The following is a 24,636-nucleotide window of genomic DNA, read 5'->3' as shown; positions in this document are numbered from 1 at the left end:
GCTACTGATGTACTTGAGTGGATATTTTCTAATGTGATACTCTGTAGAAATGTTGACCCTATAAAACATAAAAGTGCTACAAGGGTGGTTGGCTCTTTACGGAGCCTTTTTGAGGCAGGAAAAGAAAGGTGGTGGAAATGCCTCTGTTGACTTTAAAGCCTCCTGCAGCCCTGCGCTATCTGCCAGCAGATAGCAAAGGTCATTGTGTTCTCCAAAGGCTTCTGACCCCGGAGAGTGTTTGTGCGATGAGAGGCTCCTGGGTCGCCTCCCTTCTTGCTGTGTGGAAGGCTCGGTGTGTTTGAGCAGTGCTCTGATCCGCCGGTGAAGGTGCCCCGCTCCTTTGTGGCAGAGCGGGCAAGAAGAGCTGGTGAAGAGCCCCTGAGGTCCCAAGCCCTGCGGGAGAGCCTGATGGCTCCGGGGAGTGTGTTTGGTGGAGCCTGGCTCACCCAGCTGGCTCGGGGGGGGGGGGGCGGTCAGAAGTGGCACTGAGGCTTAACGTGGTGCTGCGAGAGAATCAGAAGGGGGGGGGGGGGTCGCTCCACAGTGGCAGGAAAGCTTAGATTAATTTTCTTTCCATTTTAAACAAGCGGTAGTGTAATGCTGAGCTTCTCTGACCTGCAGCTGCCGGGGTTTAACCTCGGGTGGAGGCATGGGGAGCAGGCAGAGCGGGGCGCAGGGCACGCAGCCATGCGGGACGAGGCTGGGGCAGGGCACGCTGCCCCGGGGGACGCAGGTGGAGCCGGGCAGGGCCCTGCGCGGGCTTTGCGCGCTATCTGCGTGCCGCGCAGCGCCGGGCGCACCCCACCTTCCCCACCCACCCCACACAGACCCAGCGCTCCGCCCCCGGCCGCGCTGCCCTCCTCTTCCCCGGCACCGGTTGGCTGGTTTCCCCGTCTGTCTGCTGCTGCGCAGCCACTCCCCGCGCACGGTACTGCCCCTGGCGCGGCGATTGGCCAGCCGTCAGGGCGGGCGCCGCCTCCCGCGGGTGCAGCGAGGGAGGGGGAGGTCTGGCGGCCGCAGGGAGACAGCGGCTGAGGCGGCGCGGAGCGGAGCGGAGCCGGTGAGTGCGGGCCGGGCCCGGGCCCCGGGCGCCGCCGTGGGCAGGCACGGCCCCGCGCGCCCATCGCCGTGGCCTCGCGTCACAGGGCCGGGCGGCCCGGGCCGCGCTGTGTGTGCGGGGCCGGGTGACATTGCCGCGGCCTCCCGCGGGGTCACCGCCGCTTCGCCCTCCCCCCTGCCGCGCTGTCCCGGCGGGGCTCGGGCTCCTCCGCCCGCCGCCGCCCCCTCTGCCCGGCGGCTCGGGGGAGCGGCTGGAGCCGCGCCGGGGGCCGGGTGCCGTGCTCGCCGCCCGGCTGCGGCACAGCGCCGGAGGCCCGGCCCGCCCCGGGTCGTGCTGCCCCGCTGCCCGGCCCCTGCCTGCCTGCCCTGCCTGCTTGCCCGCCCCCTGTCTCCCTTCCCGGCCCCTGCCCGCCCCGCTGCCTGCCTGCCCTGCCTGCCTTCCCAGCCCCTGCCCGGTCCCTGTCTCCCTTCCCAGCCTCTGCCTGCCTTCCCGGCCCCTGCCCGCCTGTCCCGCTGCCCACCCCGCTGCCCGCCTGCTCTGCCTGCCCACGCTGTTGCCCACCTGGCCTGCCCTGCTGCCTGCCCTGCCTGTCTTCCCAGCCCCTGCCTGCCCGGCCCCTGGCCGCCTGCCCCACTGCTCACCCTGCTGCCTGCTTGCCCTGCTGCCTGCCTTGCCTTCCTTTCCAGCCCCTGCCCAGCCCCTGCCTGCCCACCCCGCTGCCCTGCCCGCCCTGCCTGCCTGCTCTGCTGCCTGCCTTCCCAGCCCCTGCCTGCCCACCCTGCTGCCCTACCTGCCCCACTACCTGCCCAGCCCCTGGCCATCTACCCCTCTGCCTGCCCTGGCTGCCTTCCCAGCCCTTACTTGCCTGCCCCGCTTCCCAGCCCCTGCCTGCCTGCTCCACTGCCCGCCCTGCCTGGCCACCCACCTGCCTTGCCACTTGTCCTGCTGCTCCTCTTGCCTGGCCCTGCCCCCCTGCTGCCCTGCCAGCCAGTCCTGCTTCTCAGGTTTGAGGCTGGTGTCTGTCGAGCGCAGCGGGCTCCTCTTCCCTTCCAAGTCTTTTGATCAAAGATGAGTGCGTGTGTCCAGGTGCGCCCTTAGGTGTGAGATGTGATTTTTGTTTAGTTTTTTTTAAGTTGATGTGAACCTGTGAGTAAGGCACACTTGCGTTCCTCTGCGGGGGGGTAGGTACCGGGGAGCGTGGAAGGTGTTAAATGCAGTTCCCTTGATGTCTTCTATCCTACTTCAGCGTAAGAAAAAAGTTGCAGAGCAGGGGTGACTTTCTTGCTTTACCTTCAAATGTGGAAATGGAAGAAGTGTCTCGTCTTGGGTTTAAATCATAACATAAAAAGACAGATGGAAAATGCTGGAAATTATTGTGCAGTATTAATAAACACAGTGCCACCTTCTCTGCTGTATGCAAACGTGTAACTTACTCACTGCAGGCGTAGCAGTTGGTGCTGCAATTGCTTTGTTGACCTTAAACCTGCACTGTCCTGAAGTTTGGAGGAGTCAAAGATCTGTTTGTTGACTGTGTTTTTCCTGTTGGCTGTTAATTTAGCAGACTGCATGGAGTGGGTTTGGAGCCTGCTGTCGCTTGGCTCTTTTTGTATTTGGTTCTTACGCTTCATGGTCACATTAACTGCAAAGCCTTTTCTGGAGGTTGTGTGCTCCTCCGGTGTTTTTCTGTGGTTTGATGACTTTAGAGAGTTTTGAAAACATTCTGGTTTTTAAATGACTCTAGTTTGGAAGAGGGGTGTGTGTGTAAAGGAACAGAAGAGATGTCTGTGGGTGTTGGAAAACAGCTGAGGGAAGAGGGACTGTGTAATAAGGGTACCAGAGGGTTGGTATAATCATACCAACAACCTGTGGGTGAATGTATTTTTAAAAAATCATGTGATTGGGCATCTAAAACACCAGGGCTGGATTCTAGGTAGCTCTGAGCATCCTTACATCCTTCTAGAGCTGTGGATGCTCACACTTTTTTTTTTTTCTTTCCCCCAGCATGTCAGAATCATTATTTAGGATATCTGAATGTTGGTCTTGAGGAGAGCTGCTGCGGAGGTGGGGACTGGGACTGCCCTTGGTGTTGGGTGTCAGCAGGAGCTCCCTGGCCCAGGTGATCCTTCAGGCTGGGGAATTTTAGCTCTTGATAGCACAGCGGTATGAGTCAGGAGCTGCGATAATTTCTTGTTCCTTGATCTGCAGCTGTAGCTAGTACACCGACTTGGGCAGTCCCCATTGCAAGTGCATGTTTCGGGCATAGCTGGTGTGTTAAACTTGGCTTCAGGAAGTTACATAAAACAAGATGAGCACCAACGCAGCCTTGAGTGTGTGGTTACCTGAAACGGATGGGCTTGGTACAGGTCAGACAGGTTTGCTGTTAGAAAAAAGCTCAGGAACCAGCAAGAGTCGTTTTCTTCTTAGTGACTTTGCTGCTGATTGTAGGAAGATGCATTCAGGTTTGTACTTCTCTTAGGTGAAACTGATACCAATGCTTCAACTTTGCAGTGTTGCTGTTTTCCAGGTGATAAGTAAGTATTCCAGGTGGCGTTACATTTTGTGTTGTATGGAAAGGTGAACTGAAATGCAAACAGCTTACTCCAGCTCACAGAATGAATGAGTGTTGGAGGAGTTCTTTGCATTCCAGTTGTGCTTTAAATCCGCTACTCCTTGCTGTTGTGCAGTTAATGATGAAGGTGTGTCTGTGCCATGTGTAAGTGCTGAGTTACCCTAAGGTAATCAAACTTAATTGAAATCTGCAATGCTTTGGCTAACCAGAGTTGGTGCTTAACTTTGCCTTAATTTTTGTGTGGCTCAGAGTGAGTACAACAGTGAGTGGAGTGGGCAGCTCACAGTCTAGCATGACTCCGTGCAGCCGAGGTGGAAAGTGTTGCTGTTAGGAGATGACACCTGCCTGGCACGCTTGTGGGTCGTTGTACTTAGTGATGGAAGGTTGTAGTTCTTTATTTTCCCTTTTTTTCTTTGTAGGCAATGTAAACTGCTGGGGTTTTAGAGCAGAAATTGTAATCATCCGTTACTGTGTTGGAACAGCTCCTGGCAAAGATTGCTCACGTATTGATTGGGGGTTGCTTGTGTTCCAAAGAACCTCAGTTTGCCATCAGAAATTTCACCCATGTTGGGATCTGTCACTTTGGGACCTGTGGTAGCATTCAGATGAATGTATCTGGGAACGACTGATGGGAGTTAACGGTTGGACTTTAAGATCTTAAAGGTCTTTTCCAATCTAAACGATTCTATGAATCTACAAAAGCTTATATTTCGTGTGCCTGTGGGAGGGCTGTTGTCCAAGAGGTCGTGTATAATATTTTCTTGTTGTGTCTTCCTCGTGACATTATCTTTGAGAAATATTTTTTTTGAGAGGAGTATTCAAGCTGGGAGGATGCTTGAATATGGTTGTTGATTTGTTTGGTTTTCTGCCTTCTGTTCCTAAGGGAGGTGATTGCTGCCTGGCCAAGGAGTGGGTTCGGCGGAGGCCCCTGTGATTCACTCCTCTTGTTGAAGTGCTCTGTTCTCCCTCAGATAAAGCTGTTATCTGTCTTGCAGATAAGAACTGGTCTTCAGTTTTTGGCTGTGGAAAGCATAGTTGAGGTGTTCCCAGCAACAGTCTTCTTTTAGCAGCTGAAGAATGAAGCACTGTTTTTTTCTTGCCAAGATTTTCTCTGTTCTGTGGCTCATGCCTGCCTTCCAAGCCTCGTTCAAAATGCAAGTCACCTGCACTCCTCTGAATAATACAGCTGGCTTTGCTAGCAGAGGTTTAGATTTAACCATTTCTCAGTGTTCGTTCAGCAACTGGCTTAATTAAAGTCAGATAATCTAAAAACCACGTGAAGAATTGTATCTTTATCCTCAGTTTTATTGGCAGACTTGAGTTATATCTGGCTGCAGGAGGCAGGAGGAGCGTTTATTTTGTACTTTGGAGCTAAGAAAGGATGTCAAAAAATTAAACTCTTCCAGATACTGTAATTTAGTGAGTGTTCTAGTCGGTGATTCTTTAAAATCACGCTAACAGTTTCTGTACAGACCTTTAAAGGAAGAAGTGCAATGCACTGTTCATAGCTAATATTTTGGGGTCGGATTTGTATGCAACCGAAAGATGAATGTGACTGAAGAGTTGAGTCTGCAGGGCATATCTGGTTTTGATTTTTAATGGCTTAATCAAACTGGAAGGCAAAGATGGACCTCAAGGGGCCATCTAGTTATAGTTCATCCCTCTGTGCTGAGTGTTTCAGCCCTTTTTTCTGTGATTTTCTGCGGTGCTTTTGCTCCCAGAGTGAATTTAAGGCTGCAGTAATCTCAGCATTTACCACATCTCTTTCTCTGTCAGGCTCAATTGCTCAGTTTAACAATAACAATTGAAGGAAACCTCATTGAGCAACTTCCCAGGGTACTGTTTCACTTCAGACTGCCTGGGAAAATGCATGAAAATTTTTGCAGGAACTCTCTTGGTTTTCTTTTTTCCTAATTTAATTATACACTTTCATCAGTGATGTTAACGACATAATAAAAAAAAAAAAAAGAATTAGGAACCAGCTAGCTGTTGACTAATGAGAGAAGCTGGCGTATCTGAATGGAGTTATACAAATGACTTTACCTGAATGAAATTGAAATTCTCCCCCAGAGGTGATCTGTGACTTCAGGTTTGTATCACAATAACGTCTGTGGGCTGTAAGTGTATGGTCAGTGCTGTACACAAATTTAGGGAATAAAAAAAGTCTTCTACGTTTCTGTGTTGTTTTCTCTTCTGCCTTTTGGTAATGATTAGAGAGAAGCTGGTAGCAGGACTGTTTCTTCAGCCTATCTTACGAACACAGCACGTCTTGTGGTCATCAAGTCACAGCAGCTCCTGCCTGCTCCAACACTGTGGCTTTGCCATTACCTGCCAGGGCTCTAAACTACTTTTATAATTACTCCTGGGGTTGTCCGAGGAAAAAGCAAACATTTCTCAGCAAATAGCTGCTGTTGCGTTCAGATCGCTGACGGTGCTGTTTGCTTTGCAGCGTGTCTGCTCTTCTTGCTGGGGAGATGATACTCTTTCAGAAATCTTAGTGTTTTGTGACAGGTCTAAATTCCAGTGGAGAATATCAGACAAACATGTTTTTCAGTCATCATAGAATTGTTTTGGTTGGAAAAGACCTTTCCAACTGTTCACCTCACGCTGCCAAGCCCACCACTAAGCCGTGTTACAAGCCTCCAGGGGTGGTGAGTCAACCACTGCCCTGGGCAGCCTGTTCCAGTGCTGGACAACCCCTTTCAGTGAAGAAATTTCTCCTGATAGCCAATCTAAACCTCCTCTGGTGCAATTTGAGGCTGTTTCCTATTGTCCTGTTGTTTGTTAATTGGGAGTGGAGATGACACCTCGCTACAGCCTCCATTCGGGCAGTCGAAGAGAGCCATCAGGTCTTCCCTGAGCTTCCTCCTCTCGCGGCTAAACCCCCTCAGCTCCCTCTGCTGCTTCTCACCAGGTGCCCCAGCCCCTTCCCCAGCTCTGTTGCCCTTTTCTGGACACACTCCAGCACCTCAACATCTTTCTTGTAGCGAGGGACCCAAAACTCAACAAGGTGTTTGAGGTGCAGCATTCCCGATGCCCAGTACCAGGGGACGATCACTGCCCTGGTCCTGCTGGCCACACTATTGCTGACACAAGCCAGGATGCCATTGGCCTTCTGGGCACGCTGCTGGCACTGGCTCATGTTCAGTCAGTTGTTGACCAGCACCCCCAGTCCCTTTCCCACCGGGCAGCTTCCCAAGCCTGCAGCGCTGCGTGGGACTGGTGTGACCCAGGAGCAGGACCTGGCATGGAGCCCTGTTGAACTTCACACAGTTGGCCTCAGCCCACCGGTCCTCAGGTAGTTGATAAAGATATTAAACAGAACTGGCCCCACTGGGGAGCACCATGTGTGACTAGCCACCCACTGAGCTGAACGGAGTTTTTCACCCAGCGAAGGGTATGCCCGTACCAGCCGTGAGCAGCCCATTTCCCCTGGAGATGCTGACAGAAAGCTTAGAAATAACTAGATTAATAGGATATGGAAAACTTAGAATAATTAAAACTCTCATTGTATGTACAAAATGAAGGTGAAAAGTTCAGAGCGAGGGAGACTACTAAGCCTTCATCCTCAACGACCACCACCAGGAGACAGTGCACAAGCACAAATGGGAGGAAACTTATGTTAATGACTTCTCGGTAGACTAATTATCCTAACCCAACCTATTCTCAGGCATCTACTGAATATGTATGAATGTATACTTGAAATCACACGTGCACAAAGAAGTCGGGACAGCAGGTGCTTTCGGAATTATCCACCCTGGTGCCCGCCGGTGAGTTAAACATACCTGGTTTATAACCTCTCCTGAGTTATAAAGTTTAATTCCGCACGTCAGCGCTGTGGGAAATGGTGTCAAAGGCTTTACTAAAGTCTAAGTAGACACCATCTGCAGCCTGCCCCCCATCCACTAAGCGGGTCGACTTGTCATGGAAGGAGACCAGGGCAGGCAGTGACTGACAGGTTGCGATGACACGTTGCAAGCCAGTCTCTGGGCTGGATGCCTGTTTGCTGCCTACACAGTCCCATGAAAACCCTGATGCCTGGGTCTGCTTTTGTGGTTAAAGTATTTTGATATTAACAGATAGTTTCTGGTCTCCCCAGGTGCTGGCATAATGGGAGTGGTTAGGATGCCAGGGAAGCCTGGAGAGGATGGGCAGTGTGATTCCTGCCTCCTGGAGCTGTGAGTGCTGTGCAAAACATTCCTCCTTCCCGCTGCTCTGGGAGGTTGGTGGTGGGGATCCACCTTGGGAAAGCACGTGTGTGGCTGGTAAAATACATGAAGGAGGGATTTCAGGCAGGCTGTGCTGTAATGATGTGAAGTCAAACTTTTAAATTAGGTCTAATTTTTAAATCTAGATAATAATCTGCAAGCCTTTACTTTAGCAATGTGATTTTAATTGTACACACCCTAGCTGGAGTATTTGTGCTTATTGCTTGGTTGTGACGCTGGTCTCTGAAACTCGTTGGCTCTTCTGCTGAAGATCTAATTATCTTAAGACTCTGTAACTTAACATATGTTCAAATGAAATAGCTGAAATACAGCGTCATGATTGGATTCGCAACTGGCTTGGACAGCCAGAGCTGTTTTTTCTCTGAACCCCCACTCCCCTTTGGGCAATGAACTGGCACCTGCCTGTAAGACATTCTTCCTAGCAGGATGCTTTTATCATCTGAATAACTTGATTCTGTCTCGCCTGTCCTTTTAATCAAAATCACCACCAAGAAAAGCAGAATGTCTGACTTGTCAGAGAGTCAATTTGACAGCTTGATTGAACTTGCTCAGGTATTCATTAAGTGCCGCTAGAGAGAGCTGGGAGAAAGGAAAGGAAAGACTAACAATGCTCTCGTTTTTAATGTGCAGAGCATATTTTGTGCGCCTCCTGGTATGCAGGGAATGAAACTTGCTGTAGCGCACAGATGTTTCTACAATTGCTAGAACACAGGCAGGTTACCTAGAAAGAGTCCCAGGACTCAAAGAATCATCACAAAACAAACCGCTGCAGCTAAATTCATCAGTTTAAGGTGCCACTGCCAGAAACAAAGGGTTGAGCTTCCCTGTTTCTCAACTTGGTAAATAATCATTGGTCTGTGACTGAATTAGCATGGCTGAGTTACAGGCAGTGTTTTCTGATGGAGTTGAAACTGGATGCTGGAGTAAGTGCTTTGTACTTTCAATAAACTAGCATGAATTTTGTTGAAAAAGCACAGCGTATGTTACTCATTAAACCTCTTTAACTTTTGAACTCGCCTTTGCCAGCAGTTTTGCTTTCTGATTACATATTCTCTTAGGGGAATGGTTTGCTCTACAGCGTGTAGTACTGAGGCGTCTGGATCCAGATGTGTGACAAGGACTTGGGTAACTACAGTATAAATAACACAGAAGTGTGTTATAAAAAAATAAATCTAATCCGCAGCTATTTCTTTCTTGTTGCCTGTGGCTTTGTAAACATAAGTAATGACTGTGTGCCGAGCTATACAAAATACAAGGATTTAAAAAATATCCAGCTGCTCCATGTTGGGTTTCAGTGGATTACTTAATGAGCGAGTCAGATTGCTGTATATGCAAAATAATGCCTGGCTTCTAATGGGCAGGCGCTCCAAATTCACAGCAAAACTTTAAAGCAAAGCTTTGTTCTCTGTGGCTTTGGTGTGCGTAACTGGTCATAACAGCCAGAATGTGGGTAATAACTCCCGGACATCAGAATCCAGTCCAGCTCCAAAATAAAATACGGATGCATTACTTTGCAGTGAGCAACGGGAACAAAAATAATAAACATTATTTTTACGTTTAAGCCTCTGCAAGTTTAGAGCCTATATTTATGTAGAGCATGTGGGCAGTTTTAATGTGTAAAACTGAGCATATAGACAGGTGTTTGTAAGATATGGGCATTCGGCACTAAAAATAAAAAAAGAACATGTCTGAACAGGATCAAAGAGAATATTGTTGAGTAAATGGGTATCATCTTTATGCATGTGCACGCTCTAAAATAAATCCAGGCTTAATAACATCAGTTTAGTTTTAAAAATTTCCTTTTAGTCATCTCTTTCTCAATCATCTTTCAAAATCACGTTTTAAAATAAAGTTGCATATTGCATTCCTAAGCTCTTTAGCATGATTTCTATTTTTGTGGGTTTATTTTTGGTAGAGATAAATCTGATATTGTGACCTACATTTCTTTATTTGAGACAGCTAGGGGTAATATCTCTACCTGCAATTTCTTTCATGCTTTTGCTGAAAGGCATTGTTTTACAGTAAGTCTTCCAGGTCCATAAGATAAGAAGGAAAAGAAGTAACTGCAGGTAGTAATTAGAAATAATAAACAGTCTGTCTTCTTCAAAATAATTTGATGAAGTGCTCTGCTCCGTAGTGTTATGAATCCTGTAAGGAGTAAGACCGTAAATACAAGGTGTTGTTCATGTGGTCTGATGTGACCAAGCTTCCATCACAGAACTTTTCAAGTGCAAACACCGATGCTGTTTAGGTCATGCTTTGGTCTATCAGATGCTGTCTTTCATTAAAATCTTGAGTTATTACTCCCTGAGCAATATCCTGCAATATCCTCCTTTTGCAAACACCCTCAGGAGTTGTAAACACATTGATATGTGTCTTCCCAAAGCTCTAGCGAGTGATGTCTGGCATTAAAGATACCAGGTGTGTTTGTCCTCCTTTGGACCGAGTGCGCGGGTCATGCATAGCTTCATCATCACAAATTGGTCATGCACGAATACAGACAAGGCTGATCTGCCTCTGGCTTTGCGTTAATATCTCTGCTGCAACCAAGGGGTTTGGAAAATGAAGTCTGGCACTAATTTATGAGAGCAATGTGGGGAGAAAAAAATAGGTCAGCAAGTATGAAAGGTGCTGACAAGCATATAATATCTAGAGAGTGTTAAAAACAAATAATAAAATCGTCTTCAGATGATCTTTCCAAGCTGTTGTGCCTGAGGTTTCCTAGGCATCGGAGGGTGGCAAAGGTGAAGGGACTTGCTGGGGAGCACATGAGAAGGCTGGGGCAGAACTGGGGACGAGTTTAGGAGTTCAGATTTCCTCACACTACATTGCTGGAAAGGAAGCTAACCGTGGAAGCGTGGTTCTTGGAGCAGGCTTGTTGCTTCGAAAACTGATCCTTGGACTTATGGACCCCATTTGTGAATAGATTCAGAACTCGGAGAGGCACCTAAAGTTTTTCAAACTTTAGCTCTTTCCTTTCTGCATATTTAAGGATGAAAAAAACCCCACATCATAAAAAGCAGAAACAATAGGAAATTAGATGCTAAAGTGACAGCTTCTCGATAGTCTGCAGCTAACATGAGACTGACCTTGCCTTTCATGAGGCAAGTGAGACCATGTGTCCCAGCAAGGGACATCTGTGCAAACTGCACTGCTCGCCAGCCACGAGCACGTCTGCGTTGCAACTGTGGAGAAAGGGAGTTCGGCAGTCACTGCTGTGCTGCTTTCAGTTGGATCGCTAGCGTCATCAAAATAGCCTTTATGGCACGTGTGAGGCATTGGATCTGGCTCTTTCCTAAAATAACCTCCAGTTGCTTGTGGCAGGCTTTCAGGACTTACTGCTGTGACTATTTTTTTCCATTTTCCAGGGCTGGGTTTTAAATTTCTGTATGCCTTCTCCGATATCTAGATGCTCAGTGGTCAGAGCTGAGTAGCAAGCAAAATCCTCACTGTAAGTGATGGCAGAGGTCAGAGCGGGATCTGGTTCTTCTCTCTAGAAACTGCAGATGTTTTGATGTTGTCACTTGCAGCTGAGTTCCCGGTGGGCTGAAAAGAGTGAATATGATTGATGCAGTTTTTAAATAGCACCAAAGTACACACACACGCACGCGTACGCTTGCACCTTGAAGGAGGGAAGTGGCACCAGGATCCTGGAAATGCTCCTCACCTGGGAACTTGGGAGAGGGGTTTTCATCCTGAAAATGGCCCTGGGAATAGGTCGCTCCCCCTTCCTCTACAAACTTCTTATTTCCTGCGTATTTCCTACTTTTGACACTAACTCTTGCTTTGTTCTTGTTTGCAATTTAGGAGCTGTAGCTCTTCTGCCCACTTGCAAGTGCAACTGGTATGGGTAATGGTGTGAGAGAAGGTCAAGTGGATTTCAAACAGCAGGATGTGGAGCCAGTTACATCGACCCGTCTTCCGTCAGAGGTAAGAGCAGATCGGTGGGTGTGTGCAGTGGCTTTGAGGGAAGAGCTGCCTGGCTGCCGTCCAAAGGAAGCATCTCAATGGGATTTGAGCTGCGGAGTCCTGAAAGAGTTGCAGTGTATGTGCAAGGTACATAACGTGGAACTTTTGCTTTCTCTGAGGACAGCCAAGCAGTTCCAGCCCTCTGGGAAGGGTTGGGCATCACTCACAGCTGACAGGCAGGCAGGGCTGCGTTCCTTGTTCAAGGTTATGTCTTGTTATGTCTTTTGTGGCAGGGCTGGGAAGAGAGCCATAAGTCTTGGTTTCTCTGCTCTTGCTGGAGTCTTGTCAGAAACGCTGGAAGAGAAGGTGACACTGAACCTTGGCCTGATTTAGACCAAAACGCAGGCTGAAGTTCACACAGCACTAGCGCTGCCTTTGCATGGCTACCCTTGCGTTTAGCACCCGACAGGCAGAGACTGGAAAGGAAAATTGAACCGAAGCACGTATTTTGGTAATAAACATTAACTTCTTAGTTGTGAAACATTCCAACAAAAAAAAAAAAAAAGTTAACTTCTCCATGAAAACACAAAGCATATCAAAAGTTAACATTCTTAAGCCTTGTCTTGACTTGTCTTTCAGAATGTAACCTTCACGGTGTTAGATTTCAAGTCATTTACTTGCTTTCTGCCCATGTGTTATAAGAAGATAGCTGCTTTATAAATATGAGCTGTGGCAGGAATGTCGATAACAAAAATACTTCCATTTATCGTAGTAGGAAACCTGCCTTGTTTTATTCTTGCAATCTTGGGAACATTGTGGGAATAGGGCTTGTGTGTTACTGGAAGGGCAAGAAAGCGGCTTACCTTCTCTACACGCCTAAATCATGAGGAAGTAGTGGCTTAGCCTTTAGAAGTCTTAATAGGGAGAAGACAGTACATGTGAGAGGTGGCAGACCTTGGAATTTTGCCTCTTGGCAGCCAAGTCTACTCTTTGTGCTTCGTGATCTGACCAGGAATTTACTGTGTTTAAAATTTTGAAGATAATTTTGACCCAAGTCCTTGAGAGGGGGTAAATGCTGCAGCAAAGGTAAAATATTACAACTTTAATTTAGGATTGACTGTGTTGTACTGAACAAAGCTTTGTTCCAGGATAACCAGGAGAAAAAGAAAGTACTCAACTCCCTGATGTCTGGTGCATTGGCTGGTGCTGTTGCTAAAACTGCAGTAGCTCCACTGGATAGGACAAAAATCATGTTTCAAGGTGAGTCCCAGCGGCTTTTGCAAAATGCTCTTATTGTTAGCAGAATCCAAAACAGCTTCTCTGATGTGCTCAGCCAGCCTGTTCTCCAGTGCACTGCCCTCCTTCAGCCTACAGAGACCTGGCAGGGTGCAGACAAAATAGTGATGTTACCATGATGAATCGAGCCTAAAAACCTATTGTTTGATTCTGGGTGGGATTATTGCAGGTGTCAATCAGCTGTGCATCTGGCCCGTACTCTTGGACCCAAGTCTCATGGTAGTCAGCAAGAGTTTTTCAGTCTCAGTGTAATGCAGATACACGTATTGCTGGTTAGAGACGATGCCTCGTGGCTCGTGAACTTTGGCTGGCCGTGTGTGTTCTGCAACATCAGGGAGAGTTTTGGTGTGCAAAGTAAATCGATGCCGTAAGGACAGGGATGGTTGGCAACACTCCCCATTTCTGTGTCTGTTCAGTTTGGAAAAATAAGGTGGGGAAAAGAGCAATATGAGGAGATGTGGTGACACTGGAGGGAGGTAATTGAGCTGTTTGAGTTTCTTGCTGAAGGCTGAATGCCAGGCCGTGCCTGCTCGAATGCATGCAGTCTTTTTTACTGAGGGTTGCATTGTATTGCAGCTGAATTGTTTTGGTTGGAGTTGAAGTCGAGGATGAAAAGTACCGCAGGAGGCATTGACGCTGGTGTACCTGGCTTTGTATTACACAGCTGCCCTTTCCGGAACCTGTAAAGTGTGTAACTGGAAACTAAATTCATCTAATTGGAACTGAAAATTCTCACTTGTTTAGTGGGATTTGGGATTCAGCCCCATCATGAGCTCTGTTCCGTTCCCCCGTTTCAGTGCAGGAACTGTCAGCCGCGCTAATTGTCCCAAAGGGAAGCATGCAGACTGCTAATACAGTAGACATTTTGTGAAGCCAAGAATTTTAAATCTGGTTGATGTCCCAGATTAAATGAATTGGGGAGGTTTAATCTAATCCCTGGATGACATTTAATTTTGAATTGACTTTCATTTGACATGATTTTCATTCTCGGCATAGCAGGGGCTGAGGCCTGGAATAGCAGGGATATAGATCAGGGAGTTCAGGCTGTAGGGAGCTAAAGCCTGGGCTGGCTGCAGGCTGGGATCGCATCTGTGACCAGATGCTTGTGCAGCAATGAGGACGTGCTGTGCTTTCTCACCAGAACAAACACTGGAGTTCATCTAAGGTTGGAAATGTCAGGACCAGAGGTGAGCTGGAAACTGCAGAACTGGCGTGAGTCAACAGCTGTCCGTATAAATCACCTTTAATTTGTACGGGCGTACATTTAGAAAAAGACCTGTTTGGTTTGGCCCATTAAACTTGATGCAAAGGATATGACTAAAATGTGCCCGTGCTGACCAATTTCGTAGGATCTAGCTCTCCTGAAGGTTTTTACTGTGGGGCCTCTTCCCTGGCTGTGAAAAGGGAAAGCATCTCTGGGTCGTGTGAGTGTAGGAAGGTTGTCCCTCAAACTAGAGACTGAAGAATTTTCCTGTGGGAGAGAGAAAGAGCTCTTTTCTGTTGCAGAGCCAGCTGCAATTGGTTATTGAGGTGTTGTTATTTCTTTAAAAAAAAAAAAATGTTGAATTGCATAAAGGAGCAGTGCGGTGAAAACGTATTTGCATGTGATTGTTTGATACACTTGAGAGGTTACAAGTCTCAAAGGAGTTTGAAAGAAACTGCAATAGACACTTAATTGGAACCATATTTCACTAGCGTTGCTGTTCAGGTTTTAGCCTGGGTTTCCTTCCTGCTGTAGGAATGTTACAAAACAGAGCTGCTGTATGCCAAATAAATCTTGCTTCCAAATGCCTTGTGTATTACATAGTTAAAGAGATGCTGTCAGTTTGAATGGATGCAAGAAAAGAAACGGAGTGTTCGTTTGAGTTTTGCTAGGATGAAACCATTCTTGCGTGGAGCCTCGCTAAACAGACCCGTTCTTTGCTGGATTCTGGCATTAGTCTGGAACCTGTGCACAGAAGTGGTCTACTAAAATCAGCGGTTGGTGCAGTTTTGATTTTTGTAAAATGTATTTTTGATTTATTCATTTCTGTTTAGTGCTTTAAAGTAAGAAGCATGACACAAACTGAGTGTTTTTGTAACAGTAGGTGGAAAAACAAACTTAGGTGCTAAAGAGAGTTTGGGAGCACTTACCAGTGGAAAGTCTTTGTTTATGATAAAGAATCTCTATTTTCTCTTGCATTAATTCTTTTGCTTCTGTCTTTATCCCTTAGATAAAATGCCTGTATGGTTTATTTGATCCATCTAAATGTATTGCAAGACCTAATGCTCATTTTTTCTTTTTAGTGTCTTCAAAAAGATTTTCTGCCAAGGTGAGATGATATGTGTGTCTCCTGTTGACCTGAAGTGTTTGATTAATGGCCGTAATAGCCCTAACAGCATCTTTTGTTTGTATTTATTTAACTTTCTTGCTTGGATTTTATTGGCAGCACTAATAGTGAAGGAGCACGGAGGGGAAAGACTGGAAACAGTGTTGTTTATAATACTCCTTAGGACAGCGCTCTTTCATGTTCATGTTCTGGCCCAGTGCCTGGCACAGAGGGGTCTCAGTCCTCGTTCGTACTCCAGGTTCTACCTGTGACATGGCAGTAAATGTTGTGGCATCGTTCAGGGGTTTGTTTCCCTGGGCCCGCTCCTTCAGCGGTTGCTTTCTTCCCCCCCAACCACACTGGAGTTGTTTCAGAGTATATAGGACATTTGAATTTGGGAGCTGGTGGCTGTCCCGGCTTGCTGAATGTTTTCATGCATGTGCATTGCGGCTGCTTCATGCGTGCTGTGCTAATGTGTGCAATCCGGGCGTTTCTGCCTTACACTAAGAAGATTTATTTGGGTGGAGAAATGGTCTGTGCAAACAGCAGTCCAGCTCTGTGCCTTGCCCTCGGAGGGAAAATGAAGATGTCTTGAATCTAAAACTCTGGTTTCCTGACTCTGGTTCTTTTTTGCTTTAATGTATCTGATTCGGTCTCCCCAGAGAGGACGTTTTAGTTGTCTTATTGTGGAGTCAGGGTCGCGAGCATAAACAGCTGATAGCAGATCACTGTGGCTGGGGTGGGAAGGAGGATTTGGAGAGGTTAAGCTATAGGGTCACCTTTTCCCCCTCTATTGTTCGGACTTCCTCTTATCATGATCTCCCCATCTGACCTTTGATCCATTGCCTGCAGGAAGCCTACAGGCTGATTTATCGCACCTACCTCAATGAAGGCTTCTGGAGTCTCTGGCGAGGGAACTCAGCCACCATGGTCCGTGTGATCCCTTACGCTGCCATTCAGTTCTGCGCGCACGAAGAGTACAAGCAGCTCCTGGGGAGTTACTACGGCTTCCAGGGAAAGTAAGATGCAGTGTGGCTTTGGTCCTTGCAGAGGAGGACAGAGCAGTTTGTGGGACCAGAGATGTAGGGAGGGAGCACGTTTCCCTGCGTTGTGCAGGCCTGCTGAGTTGAGAGCTCCGTGGGTACCGAGGTGTGCTGGCCCCTCTCATGATGCCTAGGCAGAACGGGATGGGCGAGGGGGCTGAGCAAAGGGCCGGGCTCCTCATCTTGCACAGGGGAAAGCTTTGTGAGAAGGTGACCCTATCTTCTAGAGGCGTGAGCAAGAAGTGGCCTAGACACTGAGTTAGCGCTTCCCTGTGCCGAGAGCGGGCAGGCAAAACAAAGAGCTTTTCTTTGCAGGAGAAGCAACAAGATCCAGCCTTGCGCTGTTACCTGAGCCATGCGCGTGGCCTGAGCCTCTTGCTCTTGGGCATGTAGAGTCTGAGACACCCCCAGTCAGCCTTGCTGCCCTCGACAGAGGTTTTCTCAAAGCCTCCTCCTTGAACGGCTGTGGCAAACCACAGCTGCTCCAACCCCCACCCACCCACCTCTCTTCAGTACACAGGCAGGGAAGGGATTCGGTAGCAGATAGAGTAGAGCCATGCTCAAAAGCCACGTAGTATTTCCATCTCCAGGTGATCTGTTTGGTCTCTTCTCTCACCTTACTTTAGAGCGCTGACACCCTTTCCTCGATTCATTGCTGGCTCTCTGGCAGGCACAACGGCTGCCATGTTAACCTACCCCTTGGATATGGTCCGTGCTCGAATGGCTGTCACGCCGAAGGAGATGTAAGTGCCTAACAAAAGCAAGTACAAGCACCCCGAACAAACACAGAACTTTCTTTTTAAGGTCAGATGATTTTGTTCCCATTTTCTGGGTCACTTCTTGCTCGGAGCCTTTGGTGTAATAAACCTCTTACTGCTGGGGTCTGAGCACTGATTAAATGACCAGAGCCCTGGTCAGTCCAGGGGCTGGAAGGAGATCGATACTGAAAGACCTCACTAGTAAAACCTGCGTGTTGGTTCTTGAGGAGGCCAGCTGGCACGGTGCCTCCGCGAGAGATGGAACAGCCAGGATAGCATGTGGCGATAGGGCTGTAGGAGAGCTGGTGACTGGCTTCTCCGGACTGAAATCCCTTCTGAGCTGTTTGCTGAGCTCAGAGCCCAAATAATTAACTGTTGATCCTTCAGAAAGTCCTGTTGGAATTATTACTGGTGTGTGCAGTCACTAACCAGCGCAGATTTGGTTTTCCTGTGTCCGCATGCTAGGTACAGCAATATTGTTCACGTCTTCATACGAATATCCCGAGAGGAAGGATTGAAGACATTGTATAGGGGATTTACGCCGACCATCCTTGGAGTGATTCCATATGCTGGGCTTAGCTTCTTCACCTATGAGACGTTGAAGAAACTGCATGCAGGTAAAGGCAACTTGGTTTGCTTTCGAATGAAACGGTGTAGGCTTTTGGCCGGTTCCAGATGTTTGAATTCAGCGGTACAAGTCCTTTGCCTGGCCTTGAAGCCAATTGCAAAGTTCTGTGCTGGTGGAGCCTGTGCCTCTGTCTCTCTGATTCCAGGCTATGACGAAGGCAAGCCGCAGATAAGCAGTATCTCAGTCTTGCAGAGGAACAAGGGGGTGCAAGTCCTGGGTGCAGAAGGGCTGGGTTACATACCGAGTCAGCTAACAACCAAATTGGGTACAAAATCTCAGGAGCTCAGGCACTCAGCACTCCCTTTGGTTCTCTGCCCACTTGCCCTGAGTCACGTGTTTATGATGAGAAGCTTTCTGCCCTCTGCTACTTTCTCTTTCCCAGATCACAGTGGGAAATTGCAGCCATCCCCTCCGGAGCGGCTTTTGTTTGGTGCCTGTGCAGGCTTGATCGGCCAGTCAGCCTCTTACCCCCTGGATGTGGTTCGCCGACGCATGCAGACAGCGGGGGTTATGGGACACACGTACAGTTCCATCCTTCTCACCATGCAGGAGATTATAAGAGAAGAGGGACTAATCCGTGGCTTGTACAAAGGACTCAGCATGAACTGGGTCAAAGGTCCGATTGCAGTGGGAATAAGCTTCACAACCTTTGACCTGACGCAGATCCTTCTCCGTAAATTACAGCACAGCACTAATGTTGAAAGGTAGTAGCTTAATCCCCACAGCCCTTGCTGGGGAAAAGTACAACAACGTGTAGAAAGAGCAATGCTAGCGTCCCCTCACATTGTACATGCTCTCCTGCAGCTGAGAACTTTGTTTGTTCTGTTGTTGTAATTTTTTTCTTTTGAATGAGCCTCTGAGTTTTATGGAAACCTCGACCTGAAACTAACTCTTTCCTGAACAAAATTCTTACGGTTCTGCAGAACTGAGTCCTCTAAAGCAGCTGCCTCACCCTTCTGTTTTACTCTTTGATACCGGGAGTGGAGCCTCTCAAACAAACACGTGCTGCTGCTGGCTCCTCACCTGGGCTCTGTGGGCAGATGAAGCGGTGGATGATGAAAGAGAGGACTCGGTGCTGTTGGAATGAACCCCTGGATCTGGGAAGTGACTGCTGCTCCTGGTAGGCAGTTTTGAGTTACTGAACATGTGTTAGCTGGAGGCAGCGTGCCAAGTGCAATATTCCATTTAGTCTGTCGGGAGTTGCAGATTCCTCTGACCTGTAAGCATCCGTCTCCATAAAACAGGACGCAACAGGATTTAACAGGTCCAGGTCACTCCTTTTGTTCTGGAAGTTGAATGTGAGCTCCGGCTAGAAATGCTGCCCTTTTCCCAACGTTCTTCTCGTTTCTGGGTTGAGTTGCGTAAAATCTCGCTTGCTTGCAATGTTCCTCTGAGATTACCAAAGACTGTAGACAGCAGGGGAGGAAAGTTCTGAGCAGTTTTGCAAATCCAATTCTCATGTTTGTTGTCAGTGTTACTGAGCAGGGGCTGTGCCCGGATTCACGAACAGGATTGAATCGAACTGCAGAGATGCTTTCGGGCTCCCCGAACCCTTCCATTGTTGTCACGGTCTTCAAGGCAGCGTTTTTGGGGGGATTTGGCAGGCTGTAGCGTTGATGCACTAGAAAAGGAGGCGTCGCGTAAAGTTGAAGCAGTTTTATCCTTCAGTATTATTGTCGCTGCTTTCTGCACAATGTGAGAACAAACGTCCCGCAGGTGCACGCGTGACACAAGCGGCGCCATCCTGCAAGGCATGTTCGCGTCTGGTGGATACAGCCTAGTAGTTGACTCAAGCTTCTGGCCCTGCTTCGGAACAACTTGGTTGTCCTTTGGTGCCTGCTGTGTAGGTTGTGTCACCTCTGTTTATTAGTCCACACCTAAGCCTACTTGCTTTTATTCCTAGAGTTCTTCTGGACCGACTGGGTCCTTGGGAGAATGGGCAGCACAGCTGGTATGGACCCTGCAGAAATTATATCTAGTGCCAATCATTTCTAGTTGCAAGTTGAAAATGAATGGGGAAGCACCTTTCAGCGTTTCTGTTTCAAGTGGGTTTTCAGGGAAAAGGAGATTTGAGGGTGGTTTCGGTTTATGTTCCATTCCTCTGTTAAATTGGGAGTGCAAGAGAGGTCAGAGAAGCTTGAGAGTTCTCTGAGATTCGGATTACATAAACCAAGATTAAAAATCCCTTTCCAGCTGATATAGTCTGTAATGTATGAAAGGAAAATAAGGTATAATTTAAAAGCTGTCCTTTCCTGGTGTACGTAGTTTAGCCGTTGTAGTTCGAGCTTTGTGTCATGGCTTTGTTAATGGGAATGGAGGGAATTGCACAATTGGTAGAAATAGCTTTCTCCTTTCTTTTGTCTTTGCACTTGTTCTTTGGAGCATAACTTGCTTCTAATGCCAAATATTTCCCTAGGAATTGAGCACCTACACTTCCATTTTGTGGACACGGCAGAGAGCCAGCGTACTGAAGTATTAGCATGCGTGTTGTTCCCGGAACACGTGCGATACTGTCATGGTTGTGGCTGGGCGGGGTATTAACCTCAGTAATTTCTGCCTCCAAGCCCACAAATGATGATTTCCGTTGTGAAACTTGACTGCAGTTGCCGATTTACCTTGTAATTAAAGCAATGTTAGGTGGTGGTGTTTGAAGAGTCTTTAGAAACGATAGCCATGAGTTCTCTATATTTTTTGCTCCATTGCTAATGGAAGATGATCAGTTGTTCTCTTCGTTGGGGTGAAATTCTGTTGAGTCCTTTGCGAGAGCTCTGATTTCTTTTCTCCAATGGAGAAGCCAATTACTTCTGCTCTTGTCTTTATCCCGTCTGGCCCAGTGAGGAAATACGAAGCCAGTTGCATCCTACCACTGGGGTGAGGTGCAGAGCAGCAGCTAGGTGTGCCCGCAGCCGACGGCGCGGACCTGACCGTGCGTACAATGCGTAGCGAGTTCTCTTGCAGCTTGAAGGGTGCCGGTTCAGAGCGCGGCCCTTTCTGCACAGCCGGTGGGTACTACCTGAGGATGGTCTCCCTGGCTCCATAGCACGGTAGGTCCTCTCGGAGGCGAGCACAGCAGAGCTTGTCTTACGAGGTGCTGAGCATTGCTGAACCCCTGTGGCAACGGAGGTGGCTTGATGCCTCCTGGGTCCCAACTGGGAAGGGATTTACACTGGATATGACTAACCGCTTGGTTGGGACCGAACGGGAGGGCACAGGGTGCCGTCTGCCGTGTCAGGGGTGCAGCTGGTATAGTACCTGGACAAGGAGAAGTCTGTGGAGGAGGCAGCTTCTGGTTGGCTGGCCCTGGCATCGCCCACCGTGCAGCCAGAGCCTGGCAACTCCGAGGTGAGAAACAGGACCTGAAGCACAGCCAGACTTGGAAGCACTGGGCTCAGATAAGTTGTTCCTTAATTAGCAGCTGTACCTGATTATAATTCAGTGGAGTTTTAACCAAACACGTTTTTCCAAGTTTTGCAGGCTGAGTGTTTGTTCAGAGACAGATCTTTGAATTCAGTCTGTAATGGTTTTGGTGCTTTTGTTTCTTGGACAAAAGTGTTCAGAGTAACTATGTGTTACTGCTTTGGGTTGGTTTAAATAGCTTTTTTTCTTTTTTTCTTCTCTGGTTTGAATGTAGAAAAGGAGAAAACAGAGTGTTCTCTTCCCTTCTCTTAATCCTTGCATGAATTGAGGCATGTTCCAGATCTCTCTGCTGCCTGGAATGAGTGCCCAAGGAGTTTGGGCACACTGGTTTGGAAAGGGAGGGTGTCTGTGTGCTGGCCAGGAAGGTCTGTTGCCTTTAGCTCTGAGAACAGAGACAAGTCTAACAGGAATATTCTCTAGTCCTTTATTTCTTTAGAACTTCTTTACTACCACAGATTCTCCTATTTTTCATCTTATTCTTCTCAGATTCCTTGCTTTTATTTTTAAGTCATTGTTCCTTAATGCGTTACCGCCAAACATTAATTTGTGCTTCCCCCCCCCCTTGTCTGCTCTCCCTCCCTTCCTGCTTCTGCACCTTTAGTCCTGCACTAGCACTTCGAGAAAATCGGGTCCGATGAAATGCATTCAGAATTACAAACCCGCAGCTTTGAGAGCGATACCCAACCAGGCATCCCACTCACAGGCGGGGATGCTTATGGCATGGGGCAAGAACTTAAAGGCATTAGGTGATGGGGCAGAAGGGTTTTTGAAAGGTTCTTGAACTACTTGTCCAGCCTAGCGCCGTCGCTTCTCCTAGCTCCTTTTCTTCCCAAGCTGTGAAACGCTGCTGCTTCTCGCCGTTCCCTCTTTGGGCACCTCCGCGTGATGCCCGCTCTCTCCGTGGAAGTGGCTGCTGGCTTGGGCAGGTGGTTCTGGGAGAGCTGGTCCTTCTGGGATGCTCAGTTAGGGGACTTGCACGTGAAAGGTGGGATCTGAGCTGGCGTCTTGCAAACCTGTTTGCAAACAGGCCTCTGCCAGTTCCCCGGGAAGGTGCCAGTGGTTGGCAGGACTGTGGTGGAAGGATCAGGAGAGGGGTCCCAGGCTCCTGAGGCATGAAGTCCCTGGAAGCCCTGGGGTGGGATCAGGAGAGGGGTCCCTGGAAGTCCTGGGGTGGGCATCGGTACTCCACGGGAGCTCTCCGAAAGCAGTTTTGTAGCTTCTGTGGGAAAACAGCGGTACTTCTGGTAACTTCTTGCCACCGTCCACCTGGAAGGACGCGAGCACTGTTGTCTTTTTACACAAAAAGCAGATGAAAGGAAACCTTGAGCAGAAGCACTGTGGCAACCCCGAGCGAGTGTGGTGCCAGGCCTGGGCGGGCAGGAGGGGAAGGAATGCGGTGTGGAATACTTCCCATGCCCTTCTCCCAGTGCCTGACTGGGTGCTTGGACCCTGCAGGGAGCCCAGGGTGCGCTACGGACCCCCCCTACCTGGACTGGGCCAGAGGAGGAGGTGGCCTTCCTACAAACCAGCCTTTTTTTATTATTATTTTTAATTGTAGGGGCTGATTCCTCCCGCTACCCCCGTCTCCCCCGTAAATGCCGTGTGCTGCAGGGTTTCCCAGCACTGTTCACTGCCTGTGTGGTCTATGCATATATTAGCACAAACACTGTTAAATGCCTTTTGTCCAGACGTGTCCTCACCATCGATGTGTGTGTGTATGCGTGTGTGTCAGTTTGGAACTGCTTTTCTTGGATCTGGAGTTCTATTTTATTGCAGTGAAGACACTTTGTTATATAATGTTTATATATTTTAAGATTTGTGCCAAGAGAGGATGTATATTTAATAAAAAATATAATTGACTTTGCAGGCTCTCTGAGGGTGTCTCCTGTTCTACGTTGCTCATAAGAGAGGGGGGTCTGGCACATCCGGATGGGTTTATCGAGGGGCTAAATATGGGGGAGGTGGGGGCTGTGGCTTGGGGGGTGCCTTTTGTGGGGCTCACGGTGCCCCCAACCACTGTGCACGGGTCATCGCTTGGAGCTTGGCGTAGATGCTGGGAGAAGCTTGAAGGATGGCAAGCAAACTGGGGCTGGCTGGAAGTCTGTGGTCCCTCCGGAGGCGGGCAGCGTTGTCCCCGTCCCCAGCGCCGCACTGGGGGACAGGGACGGGTGTGCAATGGCAGCAGGTGGCACTGTCGGCTCAGGCATGGCCCGGCAGCTTCCCCGAAGTTGGGGACCCCCAGCTGCTGCTCCGCTCTTGGGGCTCTCGGCGCTTGCAGCTGCGATCCTGGTCTGGTGCGGATGCGATGCTGCGATGCCCTGCAAGGTGGGAAGGTCTCAGCAGCGAGGACAGGGCCAGTGCAGTGACCCCCCCTGTAGCCCACTACGGGCACGCTGGGGCGGAGCTGATGTCCTGGCTGTACCCCAAGGGAAACTGAGGCCCAGAGGCTGAGACTTGCACTAAACCTTGCAGGAAGAGCGTGGCAGAGCTGGGCAGCGGTCCCTGTCCCCCTCCCCTGGACCAGCTGCCTCTGGACCCTGCCAGCTGAGGGTCAGCATCCTTGCCTTGGCCTTTCTGCCTCCCTCTGCACCAGGGACCACCCCCCCGGGTTCCTTTGGGCTGCCAGCCACGGAGAGAGCTGCGAGTAGGAATGTCCTGCTGTTCCAAGCAGGAGCAGCTCTGTGGGATGCAGGACGGCAAGGGGGGGGTGTGCCATTTTGGATGGAAGTGGGGTGGGAAGGCAGGGCTCATGCTTCCCCCCCTGCCAGGGCACGAGGAAAGAACCCCAGCCCTCAGGTTCTCGCCAAGCACGGCTCGGCGGGAGCAGAGGTGGGTGTGCAGTCAGTGGGCACAGGCGATGCTGCGCCAGAGCTGGGTCATCGCAGGAATTCCCGGTGCCAGGCCGAATCCTGGTGCCAGTGGAGCCTCTGCAGTGACAAAACCTCTTGGTCCCAGCTGCTCCCCTCTCTGCAGAGAGCACGGCCCTTGGCAGAGCCCTGCCCATACTGTCTTCTAAAATAAAGCAACAGAAATAATTCCGGGCTGAGGAAGATGGGGGGGCCCTTTCACTTTATTTGATGTGGCCCAATTTCAGTGCCTGTGGATCTGTCTCCTGCTCTTGGCTAGTCTATCAGTCATTGTCCCCGCCTGAGAGGGTCACGTCTGGGCAGATCTCAGGGGAGGAACTGTCTGCATGTCTGAATGCAGCACAACCCCTGGCCCTAGCAACCATCCTGCCTCCGCACAGGCTTCCCCCAGCTCAGCCCCCGGCTGCTCCTCCGCATGCTCCGGGAAAATTAGATAAATGAGCCATCAAGGCAGTCGGACTGGCTTCTAATGGGACGGCGCAGGCTGGAACAAGTCCCTCTCTGTCCTGGTCCTGCGGGAATCGCTTCTTCCTTGCACTTTTCCACCCGTG

General features: G+C 49.1%; 2 protein-coding genes across 4 annotated transcripts; both read left to right on the top strand.

Moving 5' to 3' along the window:
* Positions 1-687: 687 nt before the first annotated feature.
* LOC129735810 (basic proline-rich protein-like) lies at positions 688-10,503 on the top strand. Its single transcript, XM_055706708.1, has 2 exons — positions 688-733; positions 1,066-10,503. Exons 1-2 carry the CDS (start codon positions 688-690, stop codon positions 2,130-2,132), a joined length of 1,113 nt encoding a protein of 370 aa, XP_055562683.1. The 3' UTR covers positions 2,133-10,503.
* On the top strand, positions 951-23,082 carry SLC25A42 (solute carrier family 25 member 42). Of its 3 annotated transcripts, XM_055708024.1 has the most exons (8): positions 951-1,060; positions 11,666-11,788; positions 12,916-13,027; positions 15,350-15,375; positions 16,225-16,391; positions 17,042-17,158; positions 17,639-17,790; positions 18,184-23,082. In XM_055708024.1, the coding sequence occupies exons 2-8, from the start codon at positions 11,705-11,707 to the stop codon at positions 18,507-18,509; spliced, it is 984 nt and encodes a 327-aa protein (XP_055563999.1). In that variant the 5' UTR covers positions 951-1,060; positions 11,666-11,704; the 3' UTR covers positions 18,510-23,082. The 3 variants fall into 3 exon arrangements, with proteins under 3 accessions (XP_055563999.1, XP_055564000.1, XP_027668472.1); XM_055708025.1 differs by lacking the exon at positions 17,042-17,158; XM_027812671.2 differs by lacking the exon at positions 951-1,060 and having other exon boundaries at positions 11,665-11,788; positions 12,905-13,027.
* The last annotated feature ends 1,554 nt before the right edge of the window (positions 23,083-24,636 follow it).

The sequence above is a fragment of the Falco cherrug genome, chromosome 4 (genome assembly GCF_023634085.1).
Source record: "Falco cherrug isolate bFalChe1 chromosome 4, bFalChe1.pri, whole genome shotgun sequence".
Lineage (NCBI taxonomy): Eukaryota > Metazoa > Chordata > Aves > Falconiformes > Falconidae > Falco > Falco cherrug.
Note: the sequence above shows the minus strand (reverse complement) of the source record. Positions and strands in the feature narration are given on the sequence as shown.

Excerpts from the sequence above, each read along its gene's own strand:
- SLC25A42 (XM_055708024.1), top strand. The coding sequence starts at position 11,705 with ATGGGTAATGGTGTGAGAGAAGGTCAAGTGGATTTCAAACAGCAGGAT. Across the intron at positions 11,789-12,915 it reads CGACCCGTCTTCCGTCAGAG|GATAACCAGGAGAAAAAGAA; the intron begins GTAAGAGCAGAT and ends GCTTTGTTCCAG. Across the intron at positions 17,159-17,638 it reads GCTGTCACGCCGAAGGAGAT|GTACAGCAATATTGTTCACG; the intron begins GTAAGTGCCTAA and ends TCCGCATGCTAG.
- LOC129735810 (XM_055706708.1), top strand. The coding sequence starts at position 688 with ATGCGGGACGAGGCTGGGGCAGGGCACGCTGCCCCGGGGGACGCAG. Across the intron at positions 734-1,065 it reads CGCTGCCCCGGGGGACGCAG|TGCGGGCCGGGCCCGGGCCC; the intron begins GTGGAGCCGGGC and ends GGAGCCGGTGAG.